We start from the raw sequence: 17,220 nt of genomic DNA, 5'->3' as shown, positions 1-17,220 counted from the left end.
ATAGAAATAGACAGGTCAGTGAAACAGAATAGAGTGCCTCCCCTAAAGTGCAACCCCCTAATCTTTTTATTTGAAATGAGGCTGTAGGGCCACTTTTTAAAGAAGTGTTCTGGTTCGAAGAGAATCTGCTCTACATACTATGCGTTAGGCTTCCCAGACTAAAAGTGAAAGTATATGGAGGTTGCTGAAGATGTGCTGGACAGGCTCTTGCCTCCCCAAAGCATTACGTATTCATTTTAAAAGCAAAGTTAATTTTGATTCAGTTTAGGGTATTTTTTTCTTTTTTTTTCTTTAAAATTTCAGAACACCTTTTTGAAAACTTCCCCCCTTATAGATAACCCACAAACTCACCCCTTTATATTTTCATTACACTGTAAATGAGGTCCCAAGGAAGAGGTAGAGGCAAACCCGTCTTTCTGGGTGAGTACCATTTTCTCACAAGTAGGCTCAGCAGCCCAAAATAGCCTCTTTCATGTTCTTTTTTCAATGCCTGCTTTATTATAACAGGAGATGATAGAAAAGGGTGGAGTCACTGTCCCCAAGCCTTGGGGCATATATGAATAAAATAACTTGTATGAGATCTGTCTTCTCAGCCATCCTTCCACACCCACATTCCTCAAGTTGAGATTCTTGGGGCAGCAGAGCTGGGAAGGTCTTGCGCTCCTCACATCCAAGCCCCTCTCTTCCCGCTAGGGAAGCCAGGCCCAGGTGCCCTGGTGGCACTCCCAGGGGCTAAGGTCAGCTGGCATCAGAGCCTTCCCATCCACCCCCACTCCCTGACCCGCGACCCCACCCACCGCAGCGGACATCGGCCTGAGTCCACTTCTCTGGGATTGGGTGGGTGTTTCCTGCATGTTTGAGATTTTAGAGGAAATCAAAATAAAGAAACAAAGCCTTTGTTTTACTTCTAGACTCAAACTGGGGATGGATAGCTAGAGGGATGGAAAAGGGGAGCAGGAGCAGGTCACTTGGCACTTCAACAAAATACCCATTCTAATAAAGCATTTAATAGGGACTTTTTCTATTTGGGGTTGGTGTGAGTGAATAGGAAAGCTGCTGGGAGGGGCTCTGTGTGGAAGGAGAGGGCCCCAGGCTCGGCGTCTGGCAGGGTACTGGCTCACCAGCAGGGCCTGCAGAACGGGCAGCCAGAGCGGCTTGAGGGAGAGGGAATAGCTCAGTCCTCCCTCCCTTCCTAGAAGACCCACAAGAGAGTGGGCAGGGCCATGGGCCTGGGCTCTAATTTCTGCCCTCTCCTTGTTATCTGTGTGACCTTGGGCAAGTCCCCCACTACTGTGAGCCTCCTTTGCCACATTTATAACAGGAGACAATGCTGCTGTAACGCAGCTGTCCCAGGTACCCTGTCCCTCTCTTTGCTCTAGTCCAGTGATATGGAGTCAGGCCCTCATCCCACATATGTGGAAATGGGGAGGCGATCCCTCCAATATTTCTTCATTCTTCCCAAAGGATTGCTCCTTGGAGAAGTTCTCTGAGTATATTATTTATTTCTTTAAAAATTACCCAAGCATTGGCAAAAACCCTTCCCATCTGCAGTATTTCTGGGGCTTTCAGGGTGGGCATTGTGCGCACTGGCCGTCTGGCCTGTGGCAGGGATCAGCTGCCACACTTTGCATGTGTAGATAGTGCTGGCTTTCCTCATTTCCTAAGCCCCACCATGCCATGGCTGTTGTCTGTAACAGGGCTTATATGCACACAAGGGCCTATAAGAAAGGGAGTTACCCATCGCTCAGAACAGGGCAGAAGTTAAAACTTTTCAGACATCCCCTCCTTGCCTGCTCACACCCTTGGAGAATTTCTCCCTGGCTGTCTCCTCAAGCCTAGTTTACTAACTAGGATACTTTCCCCCAGAATTTGTGAAAACTCCAAATTTCCTTTTGACTGCAGAGTAGTAATAACATCTATTCTAGACTCGGCTATGGACCTAGTCGACATCTGAAAAGAGCTGTTAAAGAGCTCATCCAAACAAGAGTTATGCACCCTAGTTCTGCACCTTCACCTGCAGAAAGAGCCCCAGAAGCTCTGGGATTATTACTATCATTAGTACTTGCCACATTGAATTCTTGAGTTAGGCCTTCTTCCCCAGTGACCAGAGCAAACCCAAGTGTTAATTTTTCTTTCCTCTGAACATTTTAAGAGTAGCTGTGAAGATTAGAGCTGATGTACGTCAACAAATATTTATCGAGCACATTCTTTATTCCAAGCATGTACTGGGGGCCAGAGATACAGTGGAGGATATAACAGGACAGGCTCTGCCCTAGTGGAGCTGACAGTCTAGTGTGGATGTCATATTACATCATATACAATTAGGCAGTTAAGTACCAACATGCAAACTACTGCCAAGACAGACAGCTGGGTGTTTTGGAATTATCTCACCTAGTCTGGTTGAGGGGTGGTGGAGGCGAGTGGGCAGGGAAGTATATGTAAAGTCTTAGCACATGGTCAGGACTTAATAAACGGTATTATAATTATCATCCCTAGCCACAGGACTCAGCCTGATTGCTGTTACCATCTACCAACAATAGTTTTGCCCAGAGAAGTTTATAATTTTTCCAAGGTCATCCAGCTAGTAAGTGGCATAACCAGGATTTAAAACCTGGCCTGCTGGAAGCATTTCCATGTTCCTAACATCTGCCTCACTTTCCCCGCCAGATGGGATGTAGGGTGGGACATAGCTCTGCAGCTTCTCCCTTCCTCTGCACCCCTGAAACAAGCCAGCACAGATTGTGGGTCACGATTATTCTTCCAGTCATCAGAAATGAAATGCACTTCCTTCTTGAACCCTGGGGTAGCCCAGCAGTAATACTTCAGCCCAGCTGAGTGGCTAGGGTCTCCCTGTAGAATGGGTCGTAGGAGGTGAAGGAAATACCTGCCTCCCCCTGGCCTGAGTGCTTTGGGACAGCCTGGAAAACAGAGCCCATTTGGCCCCAGGCACCCCTCTGGCCAGTTTGGTAGAGGGGTCACTGGCAAGACTTCCTGCAACATGCTGCTGCTGATAATCGTAGCAAACACTTCATGTGCCAGGCACTGTTCTAAGTACTTGCATTATATTAAGTCATTCTATCCTTAAAACAGCTCTGTGAGGTAGATACTGTTATTAACAAGTGAGGAAACTGAGGCACAAATGGGCCAAAAAGTGTGCCTGAGATCACACACCTAGCAGAGGAGCAAATGCTGTGGTCGATGACATTTTATAAAAATGCTATATGTAGAAAGAAGAGGGACGGGAGGCTGGCCCACCTGCCAGTAGTGGCTTCCGGATGGGTCCTGCCCCTTGGCAATGGAGCAGGTCTGCCAGCTCTGCCGTTTGCCCCTCTCTGCTGTCCAGCGCTAGCCATCCATCCAGGCCAGGCTGCTCAGGAGGGCAAGAAAAACGCAGCAGCTCTTTAGAGCTCAGGGAGAGATGTGAAAAGTGGCCTCCTGCCTTTCCAGCTGAATGGGCTTAAAATCCCCAGTGTAGAAAGGCCCCCGAGAAGTCATCCCACCCACCTCTGGCCCTGGTTCAACCGTGCAGAACCAGACCCTCCTGCCTCCCAAGGCCTGCTGCATAGCCCTCGCCTAGAAAAATTCCACACCGCCTCAGGCTGCTCATTGCCATGCCTGCCTCGTTTTCAGGAAGTTTCTCTCTTATTTTGCTCCTGCTCAGTTCTCTAAGTCTGGTTACTCTTTTAAAATGGAGGTTAGATCATCTGTCCCCACTCCAGGGAAGAGCCTAGACCCTGTTTCTTCTCATTTTGGGTCAAACGTAAAAATTGCCACATTTTTCATTAACAGTGTTTAACAATTTGAGTATAAATGGTGGAAACAGATCAAAGCAATGGTCGTTTTTGAATGTGCTTTTCTGCTCTCCACCTCCCTGGGTTCTGATGCACTCCTAGAGTGGGCTGAGCCCGCCGCCGCTGAAAGGCTGTTGGACTGGAAAGTCTCCCATGGGGCTGCTCCCCGCCAGTATCATTTGCACTTCCTTTCATCTCACACCTCATTGCTGCCAAAGCCAGGCCAGGCCAGGCCAAGGCAGTGCGGAGTGGTCCGCCTTGGAGTGGCCCTGCCACTCTGTGTTCATGCCAAGAAGCATGCTGCAGGAGGTCAGAGGTGGCAGCAGGTGCCTTTGGGGGCTGGGGCTACCCAGTGAGGGGAGGGGGCTTAGCTTATATAATATGTAAAACTTTCAAATTGCTAGCCAACATTAAAAAATCAGTTTCACATAAAAATTCAGATTTCTGCCCACTCTTAATAAATTTAGACTATCTGGCCAACCCTGTTGCAGATATCCCCATGTGGCAGCGGTCAGGTGGTGGAGGGTGACCACGCTCACCTATTTGCCACAGTCCTTACCTTTTTCCATTGCCTGTACCCGTCCACTTCCCCCATTTATCAACCTTGCTTCTGCGAACATGCGAGTTCGGGTCGTCCATCTGTTTCCTGCTGTAGGGTAAAGCCGTTGAGATGGTGGTCAGCCGGTTCTTGGAGGGCTGGGGTTCAGAAGTCTCCATCTGACAGGCAGGGGCTACTGATGTTGAGGGATGCCTGCCCTCTGATCTCTGTCACCACCTCTGTTCTTCTCCTGTGCCACTTAGCAAAGGGGACTGGTGGGTGCCTCAAAGTCCATGAGACAAGACCTCCAGGCTGGGACCGTCCTAAGGGTGAACCCGTGAAACTGTGTTCTAGTTAGTGCCACATACCCCCACTCAGGAGAAAGATAGTATGAGAAAAGTTGTCTTGCTGTCATCAGAAGACTCTGGGGTTGGGGTGTGGTATTCCCTGCCCAGGAGGCAGAGACGGCCGGCCAGGTTGCTGCTGAGGGCTCAGTGTTCGGGAATGCAGGCGGCAGGGAAGGAGCTCCTCGTCGTCACCTGTTCCTCCTGCTCGGCTGGTGCCTGCGTGCGTGTCTAGTGGGATTGTTCCCCTGGCATCTCCCTCAGAAGGGCTGCTACCACTCCTGGATCTGCGTGGCCCATGGGCACGGCGCCCACAGCACCCCTGCCTACCCTCCACCCAAGCCAGACTCCTGGCCGGTTCCCAGTGTCAACCCTGCGTTTTGGAAATGCAGGGAGCAGACGCCTGGAGTGTCTCTGGAGAAAGTTGTGCAGGGTTCTGGTAGGACCCTTAGATAAAAAAGATAAGGTGCAGCCCTCAGCCCCACTGCCCAACCCGAACAGCAGAAACGTGATGATGAAACAGCTCCCAGCTCCTGGCGTCGAGGGGAGAAGAGGGGCAGTCTCTGAGAAGAGGCAGGATTGCCATGTGCCTGGGGGCTTTGTGGCCACTTGGAGATGTGTGGCCTTGCACAAGCCACAGAGCCTCTGTGATCTCAGGGTTCATCATCACTAACAGGCTAAACGATGCCTTCTTGGTGAGGTGGCTATGAGGAGTCAGAGGCCATAGTGGCTGCAGAGCACTCTGGCTGCCGCCTGCCAACCTGGCTGGCACTCCGAAGACGCAAGCAGGGCAGCTCAGCGGGAGGAGGCCTGGGGAAGGAGGAGCAGGCCCAGGAGGGAAGGGTCACTTTGGGAGGCTGGGTGTAAGAAAGGCTTCCTGGGGAAAACAGGGAGGCTGCTCCTTACAGAGGGGGAGTTGTCACTGAGGAATGGGAATGCAGCAGAGAACAGTCACCGGCAGAAAGCACCCTGCCAGGGGCTGGAGCCCTGACAAATCAGGTGCCATCCCTGTCATACTAGGAATCAGTGGGAGCAGAGGCTGCATGAGGGGGTAAGGGGTGCTGGGGGCAGCTCAGGGAAGGTTCATGTGCCATGTCAGCAGGGAGAGCTTCAGGCACCCAGGGGTGGTTTTTCCAGGAGGAGCAGTGTGCTCAGGGGGTGGCTGAAGGGCGATAAAGCTGGTATGGTAGGAGGGCAAGGGTGGCCCAGGCAGGGGGCAGAGCCGAGCCACTGAGGTGGACATGCTTCACGTGGCGGAGTTGCTAGGCCTTGGCCTCAGATTTGAGTAAAGGGACGTTTGAGCTGCTGAGGGAGGAAGAGAGAGCGCTGAGCAAAAAGGAAGGAAAAGGGGTCTAAAGGCCGGGAGCGGTGGGGGCCACTGAGTCCAGTTTGTAACAGATTAAGCCTGAGCAGCCCAAAGAGGCACTGTGCGGAGGCAAGGGGCTCACAGGAGCCCTCCCTGGGTGTGAGCTGAGGGGCATTCTGAGGGGTGAGGTAAGTCTAGTGGCCTACCAGGCTTTGGGGAGTCCGAGGGCCCTCAGTTTCAGGAATCCCAGAATGTTCTGAAGCTGGCCCTCCCTGGTGGGGTGACCAGCAACGCGACCTTTCCAGTGGGCATGGATATTTCTGTCTAAGGCTGAGGAATTCTCCTTAGCTAGGAGTGAGACTGCTCCAGTCCTAGGAAAATATTAATAGGCCCCCAGGACTGAGAATGAGAATTTAATTGTAAAGCCACTTACTCCCTTCTGCCCCTAGCTGCTGCCCAAAGAAGCTATGAGCAGGTTCCGACAGAGGTGAGTGGTAAGCCTGGCCCCTCACCCCTGAATTGAGTTCATTCCTACCCTCCTTGTCAGTAGTGGGGCATAGGGACACAGGTTGGGGCTGGGGTGAGACCTCTGAGGTCGTGAGGGCCAAGTGGCCAGGTGGCAACATCGCATTACTCAGGGATGCCAGTGGGGTGTGTCATTCTGAAGGGTTATGTGGACTCGGGACACTGGGGCCCTTGTTAACCCCTTAGTTCTGAGAACCTCTCAGGCCCACCAGGCTCCCTGGACTAGCCGGGTGGGTGAGTGGGTCAGAGTTTTAGTTTTTAATCGCCAGGTCTGGGTGCCAAATCTCAGCTTTGTCTTTGACCAAGCTGTGCCCTGGGCAAATGCCTGACTGTCCCTGACTCTATCTCTCTGCTGGCAAAACGGGGAGATTAAGTGCCACCCCACACATTCCTGCCTTCAGGCCTTTGTGGCTGTGCCTGCGTGACCTTCCTGCTCCCACCTGACCCCGTAGCCCTTTCCCATTCTCTTTTCCTCACCCGTGAGCTTCTGGAACATTTGGAATTTGCCCCATGCTAGTTATCTGGTCTCCTCTGGGCTTTTCTTTCTGGTTAACCTTATCCAGAAGATTGGTAGGCCCCTTGGACTGGGCAGCCACCCAGCAGGCCGGCGTTGCACTCCTGTGGGCCTGTCGTAGAGGCATCACATTGCTGGCAGTACCTGGTGGCTCCTGAGTTTTCATGCCTCCACGCTTCACACTTTTGCAGCTTCTGACCCTCGCATAGGGCATACTTGTCTCTATTGTTCACCTCAGCTAATGCTGACTTGGCCCCGTTTTGGCCTTGCTTCCAGAAAGCCCTCTGCAGTGCCCTCAAGCTAGGTGAGAGGCCCCTCACTGCTCCCGTGCTCCCACATGACTTAGCCCTGTGCCCTGTCACCTGGTCGGTGCGCCCTCCCCACACACACCAGGAGCCGCAAGGCCAGGGGCTGGGGCTCATTCATCCTGCCATACCCAGCTCGTAGGACCGAGACAATTTACTGGAGGCGTGAGTCTCCTGGAGTCTGAGCATGTGTTTATTTTGGGGGAAGGGTGGCCAACACTGGTGGCTTGTCCAGTTTACTCCTCCAGGATCAAAAAACTGGGCCCTTTCTTACGTCACATGCCCTGCTTTTTCTTTCCAAGGAGGCACCCAGAGAAGGGCTAGGTTTACAATGGAGAGCATTCCTGAGTTTAAAGACCAAAGAGGGAAAACCATATCTAATGCTGAGTTCCTAGCATTTTGGTGTTTTCCTCAGTCTATTCAGCGAACGAGCATCTTCTGGATACTCGGGAAAATGTCTTTGAGGAGCTTAAGGCCCATCCGTCATTCAGTCAGCAAGCACTTGGGGGCTTGCCGTCCTCCAGCCTTGTTGTCGGGACGACAGTGGCAGGCTGAGGTGTGATGCTGTCTTCCAAGGCAGAGTGTGGGAGCTGAGACCAGCCTGCAGCTGGTGTGAGAGCATATCAAGGAGTGCGTTGTGAGGGGCTAAGATCTGTTGAGTTGTCTGTGGAACTTGCAGTTTGCAGGCGTGAACTCAGGAAGGACTCTGGAGAGACAGGAGGGCTTCCTGCAGGAGGGGAGACTTGAGGTGGACTTGGAAGGATGCTGCTGATGATAACAACTTTGTTTATCAAGCACTCACTGTGGGTAAGACACTGGGCCAAGTGAACAAATGTAGCCTTTCATGACCACCATGAGGCAAATGCTGCCACGTCTCCACTTTTACAGAAGAGGTGATCGAGGTACAGAGGTAAATAACTTGCCTAAGTTTGCAGGCTATCTGAGTCTGTAGCTCAAGCTCCTTGGTAAGGGGTTCCAGGTGAGAGGCCTGCCCCAAGCTGGGCGGGGAGTAGCTGGTTTGTAGGATCATGAGGAGACAGGCCTGGGATTGGGTAGAGGCCAGCACAGCAGAGAGGGTCCTAAACAGAGGTGCTGGAAAATGGGGGTCTCAAAGCTACCTGATCCCCCCAACTGCCCCTGGTCCTCAGGGCAGGAGGCAGCCTGGCAGTACCAGCCCTATGTCCTGTTGGCATACTTGTCCCAGTTGGGATGAGGGCGTGTCTGTTCCTAGTGACTAGCACTTGCCTTGGGTGCCTCTTGGATGCTGGCCTCCTCAGCTGCTCCTCCCACAGGGACAACGATGTGGCCTCGGAAGCCTTCCTGACTCTGACGCCACCTCCCCGAATCCCTGCTGACCTCCTCCTGGCACTCCTGGATCTGCAGCCTGGCCTGGCCTGATTCCACAGCCACCCATTGCTCTGCTATCCACAAAAGGATGCCTAACATGAAGGGCTGGCCGTAGGCTATGGCCACACCACATGGTTTCAGATCTTGGCATTGCCACTTTCTAGCTAGGTAACCTTAGAAAAGTAGTTTTACTTCTGTGTGTCTCAGTTTTTTCAACTGTAAAATGGAGGTAACCAACGTTACACCTTGTAGGGTTTATCGTGAGAATTAGATGAGTGAATTTTGTAAGATCTTCCAACAGCATCTGACACATTGCTTGCATTAATTAAGTGTTCCTGTTATTTTTAATATGATCATTAGTGTAATTCTTATGCCAGGTGGTTTCTGTATACCTACCTACTCTGGGACTCATCGTCCTGGGGCATAAAATGGCTAAGCTCCAGGCCCTGTCCTCGAGGCACTCTCACATTGGTGTTAACAGTTGTGACATAAGGAGGCTCCATGGTACTTGGGGATCGTGAGTAAGCCTAAGGGCATTGTGTCCTTCACCTGGATTGGCCTTTGCCTGGATCTCTGAACTCCCGTCTGACCATTTTTGTCCTGCTGCTTGCAGTCCAGGTGTGATAGAGACGGAGGACTTTGGATTTGTCGGAGTAGAAAAGTAGGGGCTGAGGTATTAACAGAAGACTTAGGTAATACAATCTGATACTTGTCTTAACAGAAGACCTGGTTATCTCCAGAGATAACCAGTGGTGCAGTGACAGTGCTGGGCTTGGGTTAGTTAGCAGAAGTGTCAGACAAAGGGCTAGAGCAGTCTTGAGGAGGGGAGAGTGAAGCCTGAAAGGTTATTTGCAGAGATAACCAGGCAGGCTACCCCAAAATGTCCTGAGCCCTTCCTATGAAAAAGATGGCCACTAGGTGTGATGTTTTGAAAGGAATCAGATGATTAGTAGGTTAGATCTGGGATGGCAAATAGGTTTCCTCTCTGGACCAATCACCTGGTTCTGGCTGCCAAGGATGCTGTATTGAAAAGGGTTCTAAGACTGAGCGGGAAAGAGGACCCCGATTGATTAGTGATGTCTGCCATGTCTCTGGGAATGGGAGAGATGGCACCCATGCCACATACTTATCATCTAGGCCCGATGATGTTAAGATCCTTTACAGCAGGGGTCCCCAACCCCTGGGCTGCGGACCGGTAGTGGTGGCCTGTTTGGAATAGGGCCGCACAGCAGGAGCTGAGCGGCGGGCAAGCAAGTGAGCAAAGCTCCATCTGTATCTGCAGCCGCTCCCCAATACCAGCATTACCACCTCAGCTCCACCTCTCATCATCAGGCATTAGATTCTCACAGGAGCACAAGTCTCTGGTTCCAAAACGTTTGGGGACTGCTGCTTTACAACATAAAATAACACACACGATTGGGTGGGTGATTTGTCTTAATAATGGAGCGAGCCGAATGCACGGGTGGATTCCTGAGTGGTGTGGTGACGGTGCTGGGCTTGGGTTAGCGAAGGTGTGAGACAGAGGGTCAGAGCAAGGTCTTAGGGAGGAGAGAGTGAAGCCTTTAGGGGTGCCAAGTGGCCTAGACCCCGGCGGGGCTGCACACTACTTATGCATAGCCTGCAAATCGGCAGCCCTAGGGAAGCTGCACATTTCTGGGAATTGTGCAGAGGGGAAGGGCAGCTCTTGGAATGCAGAGCCGTTTCCTCCACATGGCGTGGGTCACGCCTCCCAGTGTGTCCTCATCCCCAAGCTGGGTACACCCAGATATCACAGAGGTAAGATTAGCTTCCCAGGGCTGATTTGGCTCAGTGTGAATGGAAGCCCATTCGCTCTCCCAAGAGCTCCATTAGTAGTGAACGCGTCCTCCTCTTCCATCTTTATTTACCTAGAAAACTTGTAGCTCAACTCATGGGGTTTGGGAGAGTTTTTAATATAATTAGTATAGAAACCGAGAAGCAAAAAGCGGTAAAAACTAAACCTTAAATAAAGTTGGCAACATCTTTGGGAGAGGCCCCGAGTTGGCCACTGTCCCAGCTCTGAGAATCTGTTGTCCGTAGTCAGAGCCAGGGAAGCAGCCACAAGGAGGAAGAGTGCCCTGTAGGTTAGGAAATCATGACAGTCAAAGAAAAGTCTTGCCATACTGCAAAACTAATTTCCAAAAGAGTGTAAGGCAGTGGCGTGTGATGGTTCCAAGTATGGCCTTTGGTGTCTGACCAATCCACCATAGATGTCCACTGAATGGTGGGGGTGTTACTGCTCTGTAGCCTATCCTGGGCACTGTTTGTTCTGGCCAGGACTGTATGACACTGCTTAGGAAGTAAGTGGCGGCGGCTGGGGGAGTGGGGTACATGGAGAGGCCAGGAAGCCCATGGACCCCTGACAGTGTCTGCAGCCAAAGCCATTTCTGTCATATGTATCCACTTAGAAAAATGGGTGTGTTTTGGGGTATTCTTTTGGGAAATAAGCTCTGTAGAAGCCCTAGAAACTGGGAACCTGGGGAGAAGGGGCAGATTTGGAGATGTTACCACTGAGCACTACTGACTGGGGGAGCTGCTAGGGCTCACTGCTATCCTAGGCATTTATATCTGGTACAGTATTAGGGCCCCGGCAGCCCTAAGTGGTACAGGTGCTCTTAGGGCTATGAATGGGGCAGGTAAGGGTCCAAATCACGGGAGTCTACCTGGTTAGAAGAGGCCAGGGGCCCAGCTACTTTACATATCAATGCAAATATGCCCTTGCTAGGGAGCCCTCCAGGTTTTAGAGTTTTTTTGTTTTTGTTTTTACTGGGGCCTCATACACTCTTGAGCATCCTGTTCCCTTGTTTCGTAGCTGAGGAAGCTAAGGTTCCAGGTCACACAGGGTGTCCATGTCAGAGACATGAGTGGAACTCAGGCTGCCTGGCTGCAAAGCTGCAGGTTGTTACTTATATCCCCGCTCCCCCCAGGCTGTCTCTCCTAAGAACTGAGGGGGGTTTTGCACAAGATTTCTCCCAGGAGGTCTTAGACACCCTCCAAATATAATTTGAAATTTTCTGGGTGGAAACGTTACTCTGGGGTCATTGGTCTACCCAGCCCCACCCCCCAGGGGCATGAGTCTGCCCCTTCTGAAGAATGGGCATCACACCCACCTTCTGGGCCCAAGGGAGGGCTGGATGGCTGGGTGGCTGCAGTGAGGCAGTACGAAGTCATTGGATAGAGCCTGAGCCTTCCACGGGTTGGGCTCTGCCTGGCCCTGCGAGAGGCAAGGGAATGAGGAGATGTGGCTCTTGCCCTCATAGAACTTTTGAGCTGCTTGGGGAGGTGAATCTGCCATTCAGGAAACAACTTCAAACTATGCAAGATGGTGCTAACAATGGGAAGAGAGGGAGCGAAAGACAGCAGCCACAAAAGCTTATTGCTCAGCTTAAAAATACTTCCATTTTCATATACATGTTAAGATTATCGAGGCAGCAATATTGCCCTTTAGGAAGAAGTTTCCAGCAGGAGTGAGGGTTTGGGTTGCCTGTAGACTGGGAGAGACTCTGAGCTGGGGTTGCCATAGGAACCAGCGCTCAGTGGCCAAGTGGCTGCTCTTCCAAAAGTTGGTTTCTGAGTGGAGGGGGCTGCCTGGAACCTCAGAGCCATTTCCCATGGAAACAGTGTTCTAAATGATGGGTGACATTCCCACACAGGCCTATTTAATCTGACTGCAATGGAGCCGAGATGAGATGGCAGCGGGGGAGGAGGCTGGGAATGGGCGGGGGTTGGGGGGAGCTCAGAGCAGAGGAGCCATGGGAGAGTCAGATTCATTACCTGCCCGCCCCCTCCCCTCCCCACCACACACACTAAACAAGGCTAGAGAACAAACATTTGAGCACCTTCTCTGAGCTCAATACCTTTCATACATTTAAATTTTATGCTTAAGGCAATCCTGTAAAATATGACTCCTAACCAACCCCATCTTGCAAATAAGACTCTGAGGCTGTGAATAGTAACTTGTCCAAGGTCACTCAGTTGGTCAGAAGGAGAGAATCCAGCACAGAAAATTTGTGGGAAAACTTTAAGGAGAACCTCAGGTCTACTTATACCTGCCCTCCCCGCCCCACACACACTTCAGAGGGGCCATCCATGACTCCCAAATGGTAAAGAACTACCATTCTAGAGTGATCTTTAAGATGCTTTCTAGTTGAACAGACTGGACAAGAGGGGTGTTGTGAATGTAAGCAGTTTGTTCCTTAACCACCAACCAGCTTTTTATACTGTGGTGACTTTTGTCATAGCCTGTGGTGGCTTTAAAAAAATCTTTCTCTACACCACGTGAGAACAGCCTGTTTTGTAGAGAGTGGTGTACGCCCTTTGGCATTTTGACTGCCCTCCCCCATTTACAAAGACATCCTTTAGTCAAGGATTATTTTGGGGGAGGTCGAAGACTAGAAAAACATGCCCGTTGACAGAAGATCTGGCTGAAAGCCTTTATGAATCGGGGGTTCTCTGGACTCATTCTCCTGCTCTAGCAACCCCTTATTTTCTTCCTGAGCTCACAGTTGCTTCCCGAAAGGTCTTATCTGTGTGACTGGCCTGAGTTGGTAGAGGAAGGGAGACAGTCCCAACCTCTGGCTGGGAGACTTGCCCCTTAACCCTCTGCATGGTGAGGGCCAGGGCTGTGGCTAGTAAGTTGTCTGACAGCGGTTCAGAAATTCCAGGGTTGAGCTTCTAGTTCCTCAGCGAGCATCTGCTCCGTGCTGGTGCTATGCCAGGCTTTGGTGCTACAGACACGGACAAGATGCTTTTCCTGCCCTTTTGTGCATAATGAATGTATAGAAGATTTTAGGTGTGATGGTGGCCTCTGCACTAAGAACTTCAGGCCTCAAACCTGTGGTAGAGGCAGTCCCTCCCAGGAGAGGTGATTCTGGGGCCCAGGCCTAACCCATTAAGAGGCGTGTGCTCTCCCAGGGACCCTGGGAGTGTGCAGAGGACTCAGCGTGGCTGCAGGGCAACTGGGAGAACACAAAGCCAGTCGGGGGAGAGAGTGGAGTGTGCGGGGCTGCAGCACAGGTACTGCTAGAGGGGTCAGCGGTGGAAGCCAGTGACAACAGCCTCGATTGTCTGGTGAAGGAGCCCAGACTTGACCCATCACTTATGAGCAGCACTAAAGATTTTTTTCACCATGAGCAACCCAGTCCAATTTTTGTGTTAACTGTGCACTCTAACCCTGTTCCACTGAGGCTGAGTTGGAACCCTCAGTTGGCTCCCCGTGGTCTCTCTGGGGCTCAGCCCCTGGTGCAGGGCACTGTGAAAGGAAGGGGGCCCTCATATGACCGTTTCCTGCCAGCTGCCTTGCATGGCAGGCGGAGGGCAATTTTTAGCAAGTCCCCAGGTGATTCCGCTGTGCGTTGCCTGAGCACCGACTCAAAGGTTCAGTTCATGTCCTCTATCATGTTTACTAATGTGTTTCTTATCTTGTTTTACTTTGAGAAGAAAACCAAGAGAAACAATTTTCCTTCCCAATACCTTCCTACCCACTTAGTACTTTTTATTCATGCCGCTGCCAGCAAAGAATGGAAAGGAGCTTTAAAAATAAAAAACAGCCTTTCACGTGTTTACATTCACCCTGGTCCAGTGTCACCATCCACGCCCGGCAAGGACAGCAGTTAAGGAGGAGCAGCAGCAAGGAGCTGCCACCGTGCGCCCCTGACCTGAGAGGCAAATGAGAGAGGGAGCCGGCCTTACCCTCTCTCCCCATTTCTGTCTCCCTAAAGCTCCTCTCTGGCCCCTTTGCATCACCGTCTCTGTCAGGCAGGAGAGCTCAGTTCTCTGAAGCTCAGCTTGTCCCCATCTTTGTAGGGAGATGTGGAACCAGCCGTTGGGGCTGCGGCTGGCACCTGGCCTTCTGTCCTGCACCGAAGGAGCTTAAATCCCCACTCGAAGGAGGGACTCGCACGTTTTCAGGTGGCCTGAACATTTTATTTTGTTGGGAACATTTTAATATTGTTAAGCTTTTCTGGTATACAAATATAACCCATGCTTGTAAAAAAATAGAAACATCGAGAAAGGGCCCTGAAACCCGCATTACAGACAGCCACCTGCTAATCCTCTCTATGCCTAAATCCACATCTAGACGTGCAGTTCACAGATGGGTAATTTCATGGAAGTACAATCACATTTACTTGCTGTTTTGCAGCCTTTTTTTTTTTTTTCTCATACATGAAATAAACTTTTTCTAGGTTAGGGAATAGCATCCTTTTTCATGGCTGCATGGTATCCACTGTGTGGATAAACCTTTTCTTTAACTTCCCCCTGCCCAAAGTGTAAGTTATTTTTCATTTTTTCCCAATTTTTAACCTCTTTGTACACTTGTCTGAATATCTCCTTGGGATAAATGTTTGCCGTCTAGCAGCGAGAGAGGGCGTGTGCATTGGGAATTTTGGTATGTTGATGCATGTGTACTCTTAACCCTGTTTGAACACATTTGCACTTTCACCCTCAGTGTTTGAAAGCCCTCACTTCCCCACACTGCAGGGAAATCCTAAATGTCAACATCAGGCTCCAGTAACTTCGAAGATTATGCAATGACCTTGCCTGTAGCCCCCATGCAAATCAGTGTGGCCTGATAATCTACGTTTATGTCCAACACCCTTTCGATCGAAATCTAGACTTAAGGATGCATTTAGAGCTGAAAAGAACTGTAAAAATCCACCACCTTAATCTGGTAGGCAAGGAAGCTGTGGCTCAGAGGGGCCCATGGCCTTCCCAGCAGCAATACAACAGGACACCCAGTTCATTGTCTTCCTGGTAGTAGGCTGCCTGACAACCTACTACCAGTCACACACACACACTGTGCCTTTTCTCCTCCCAACTTGCACAGACTCCTTCTTTTCTAGTACATTGAGGTAAGATCCAGTTTTAACCCCCTCAGCTCAGGGTCAGTTTTCATGCTACCCAGGCATGCCCTCCAAGGAGGTAATACTGCTTCTCTCTGGCAGGGCCCGAAGTTAGCAGGTCAGGTCCCTGGCAGCAACCCCCAAGTTGTTCTTTAGGTGACTCTTCCCTCGACGCCACCAGTGTTTAACATCTGGCGCTGGCATCCTCCTCATTTTGGAAACTATGGGCTTCCGTCATTATGCTAGATCCTGGTTTCCCTCCTATTTTTCTAAGTGCTCCTTTCATGCTCTCCTGCCTGCCTCTCCTCTTTGTCACTTTGTGATACCCTTTCCTTTGCTATGGCCTCTTCACAACCAGCCCTTATCTGTTAAGGTCCAATTATTCGTCAGAGTCCTGGCCCACATTTCCAGCTCCCTCCTAGTCACCTTACCTTAAGGTTTCTCAGCCTTGGAACTATTGATGTTTTAGAATGAATAATTCTTTGCCATGTCATGGGAGTTGTCCTGAGCATTATAGGATGTTGAGCAGCATCCCTGGCCTCTGCTGACTAGGTACCAGTAGCACTCTCCTGGATTCAATGACCAAAAATATCTCCAGACAATGCAGATTTCTCTGGGGGGAAAAATTGCCCCTTTTTGAGAACCACTGCCTTAGCTAGGCTCAATATCATCAAAACAAAACATAGCCCTGCTCCTCCCCTTCCTCCTCCCCAACTAGAACAGGGTTGACCAAATGCCTCGAGACTGTAGCATGACTTTGTGCCTAATAAGGTCAAGAAGAATGAGGAAAAGGAGCTGGGATCACAGAATTCTGAGAGTTGGAAGGGGCCCCTGACACCCTGAGCTTAGGTGTGCTAAGCTATTGGGACCCTTTCCCTTTATTCAAGGACAGCCTCAAATCCTTCTCATCACTGCAGGCCAGTGATCAGTTGATGAGCAAGGTGAACCTCTGTGCTTTCCCTGCTCAGACTAACGCCCTCATGTTTACCTGTACATCGGGCAAAGCTTAGTGGTGGGAAAGCTTTTGGCTGTACTTGTTAAAGACCACATGGCCTCTAGTAGTGCTCTGTCCCCAAGATCAGGCCTGGCACACAGTTGGTATTCAATAAACGATTAAGTAAATTATTTTAACATTGTCTGTGGGTGGTGGGACTAGCGGTGACAATTTAATTTTCTTTTGCATTTCATTTTCAAAACTTTCTATAATTGGAAGTGATCATTACTCTTTAACAAGGCAGGAAAACCCATGACTATTTCCCCCTAAGTCAGAAAGGGAAAGGTCCTTGCCTCATTATACGTGTCTTGCTTCCCCAGGTCTGACCCACCAGAAACATGGCGACCAGCGCCGTCCCCAGTGACAACCTCCCCACGTATAAGCTGGTGGTGGTGGGGGATGGAGGCGTGGGCAAGAGTGCCCTCACCATCCAGTTTTTCCAGAAGATCTTTGTGCCTGACTACGACCCGACCATCGAGGACTCCTACCTGAAACATACAGAGATTGACAATCAATGGGCCATCTTGGACGGTGAGGCCTGGATGGCAACCCTGCATGGGGCTGGGGCATGAGATATAGGGGGTCAGGGAAAGGTGACAGGCTTCAGTGGGGCATGATGGCTTCCTTCAGGTTGCCATTATGAGACAGTTGGTACAAGGCCGTACATGGTTTCCAGGGTGAATTCTGAACAGCTTT

General features: G+C 50.7%; 1 protein-coding gene across 4 annotated transcripts in view; it reads left to right on the top strand.

Moving 5' to 3' along the window:
- MRAS (muscle RAS oncogene homolog) overlaps positions 1 to 17,220 on the top strand; it is a 54,530-nt gene that overhangs the window by 7,328 nt on the left and 29,982 nt on the right. For 3 of the 4 annotated variants that reach the window (XM_016151179.2, XM_036218944.1, XM_016151178.2), the window contains exon 2: positions 16,845 to 17,055. In XM_016151179.2, the coding sequence (XP_016006665.1) occupies positions 16,863 to 17,055 (193 nt within the window). In that variant the 5' untranslated portion in view covers positions 16,845 to 16,862. Of the gene's footprint in view, positions 1 to 14,493; positions 14,599 to 16,844; positions 17,056 to 17,220 lie in introns of all 4 variants that reach the window. The other variant, XM_036218943.1, reaches the window with a different exon arrangement.

The sequence above is a fragment of the Rousettus aegyptiacus genome, unplaced genomic scaffold (genome assembly GCF_014176215.1).
Source record: "Rousettus aegyptiacus isolate mRouAeg1 unplaced genomic scaffold, mRouAeg1.p scaffold_m13_p_4, whole genome shotgun sequence".
In the NCBI taxonomy this organism is placed as follows: domain Eukaryota; kingdom Metazoa; phylum Chordata; class Mammalia; order Chiroptera; family Pteropodidae; genus Rousettus; species Rousettus aegyptiacus.
This window is presented reverse-complemented; position numbering and strand designations above follow the sequence as displayed.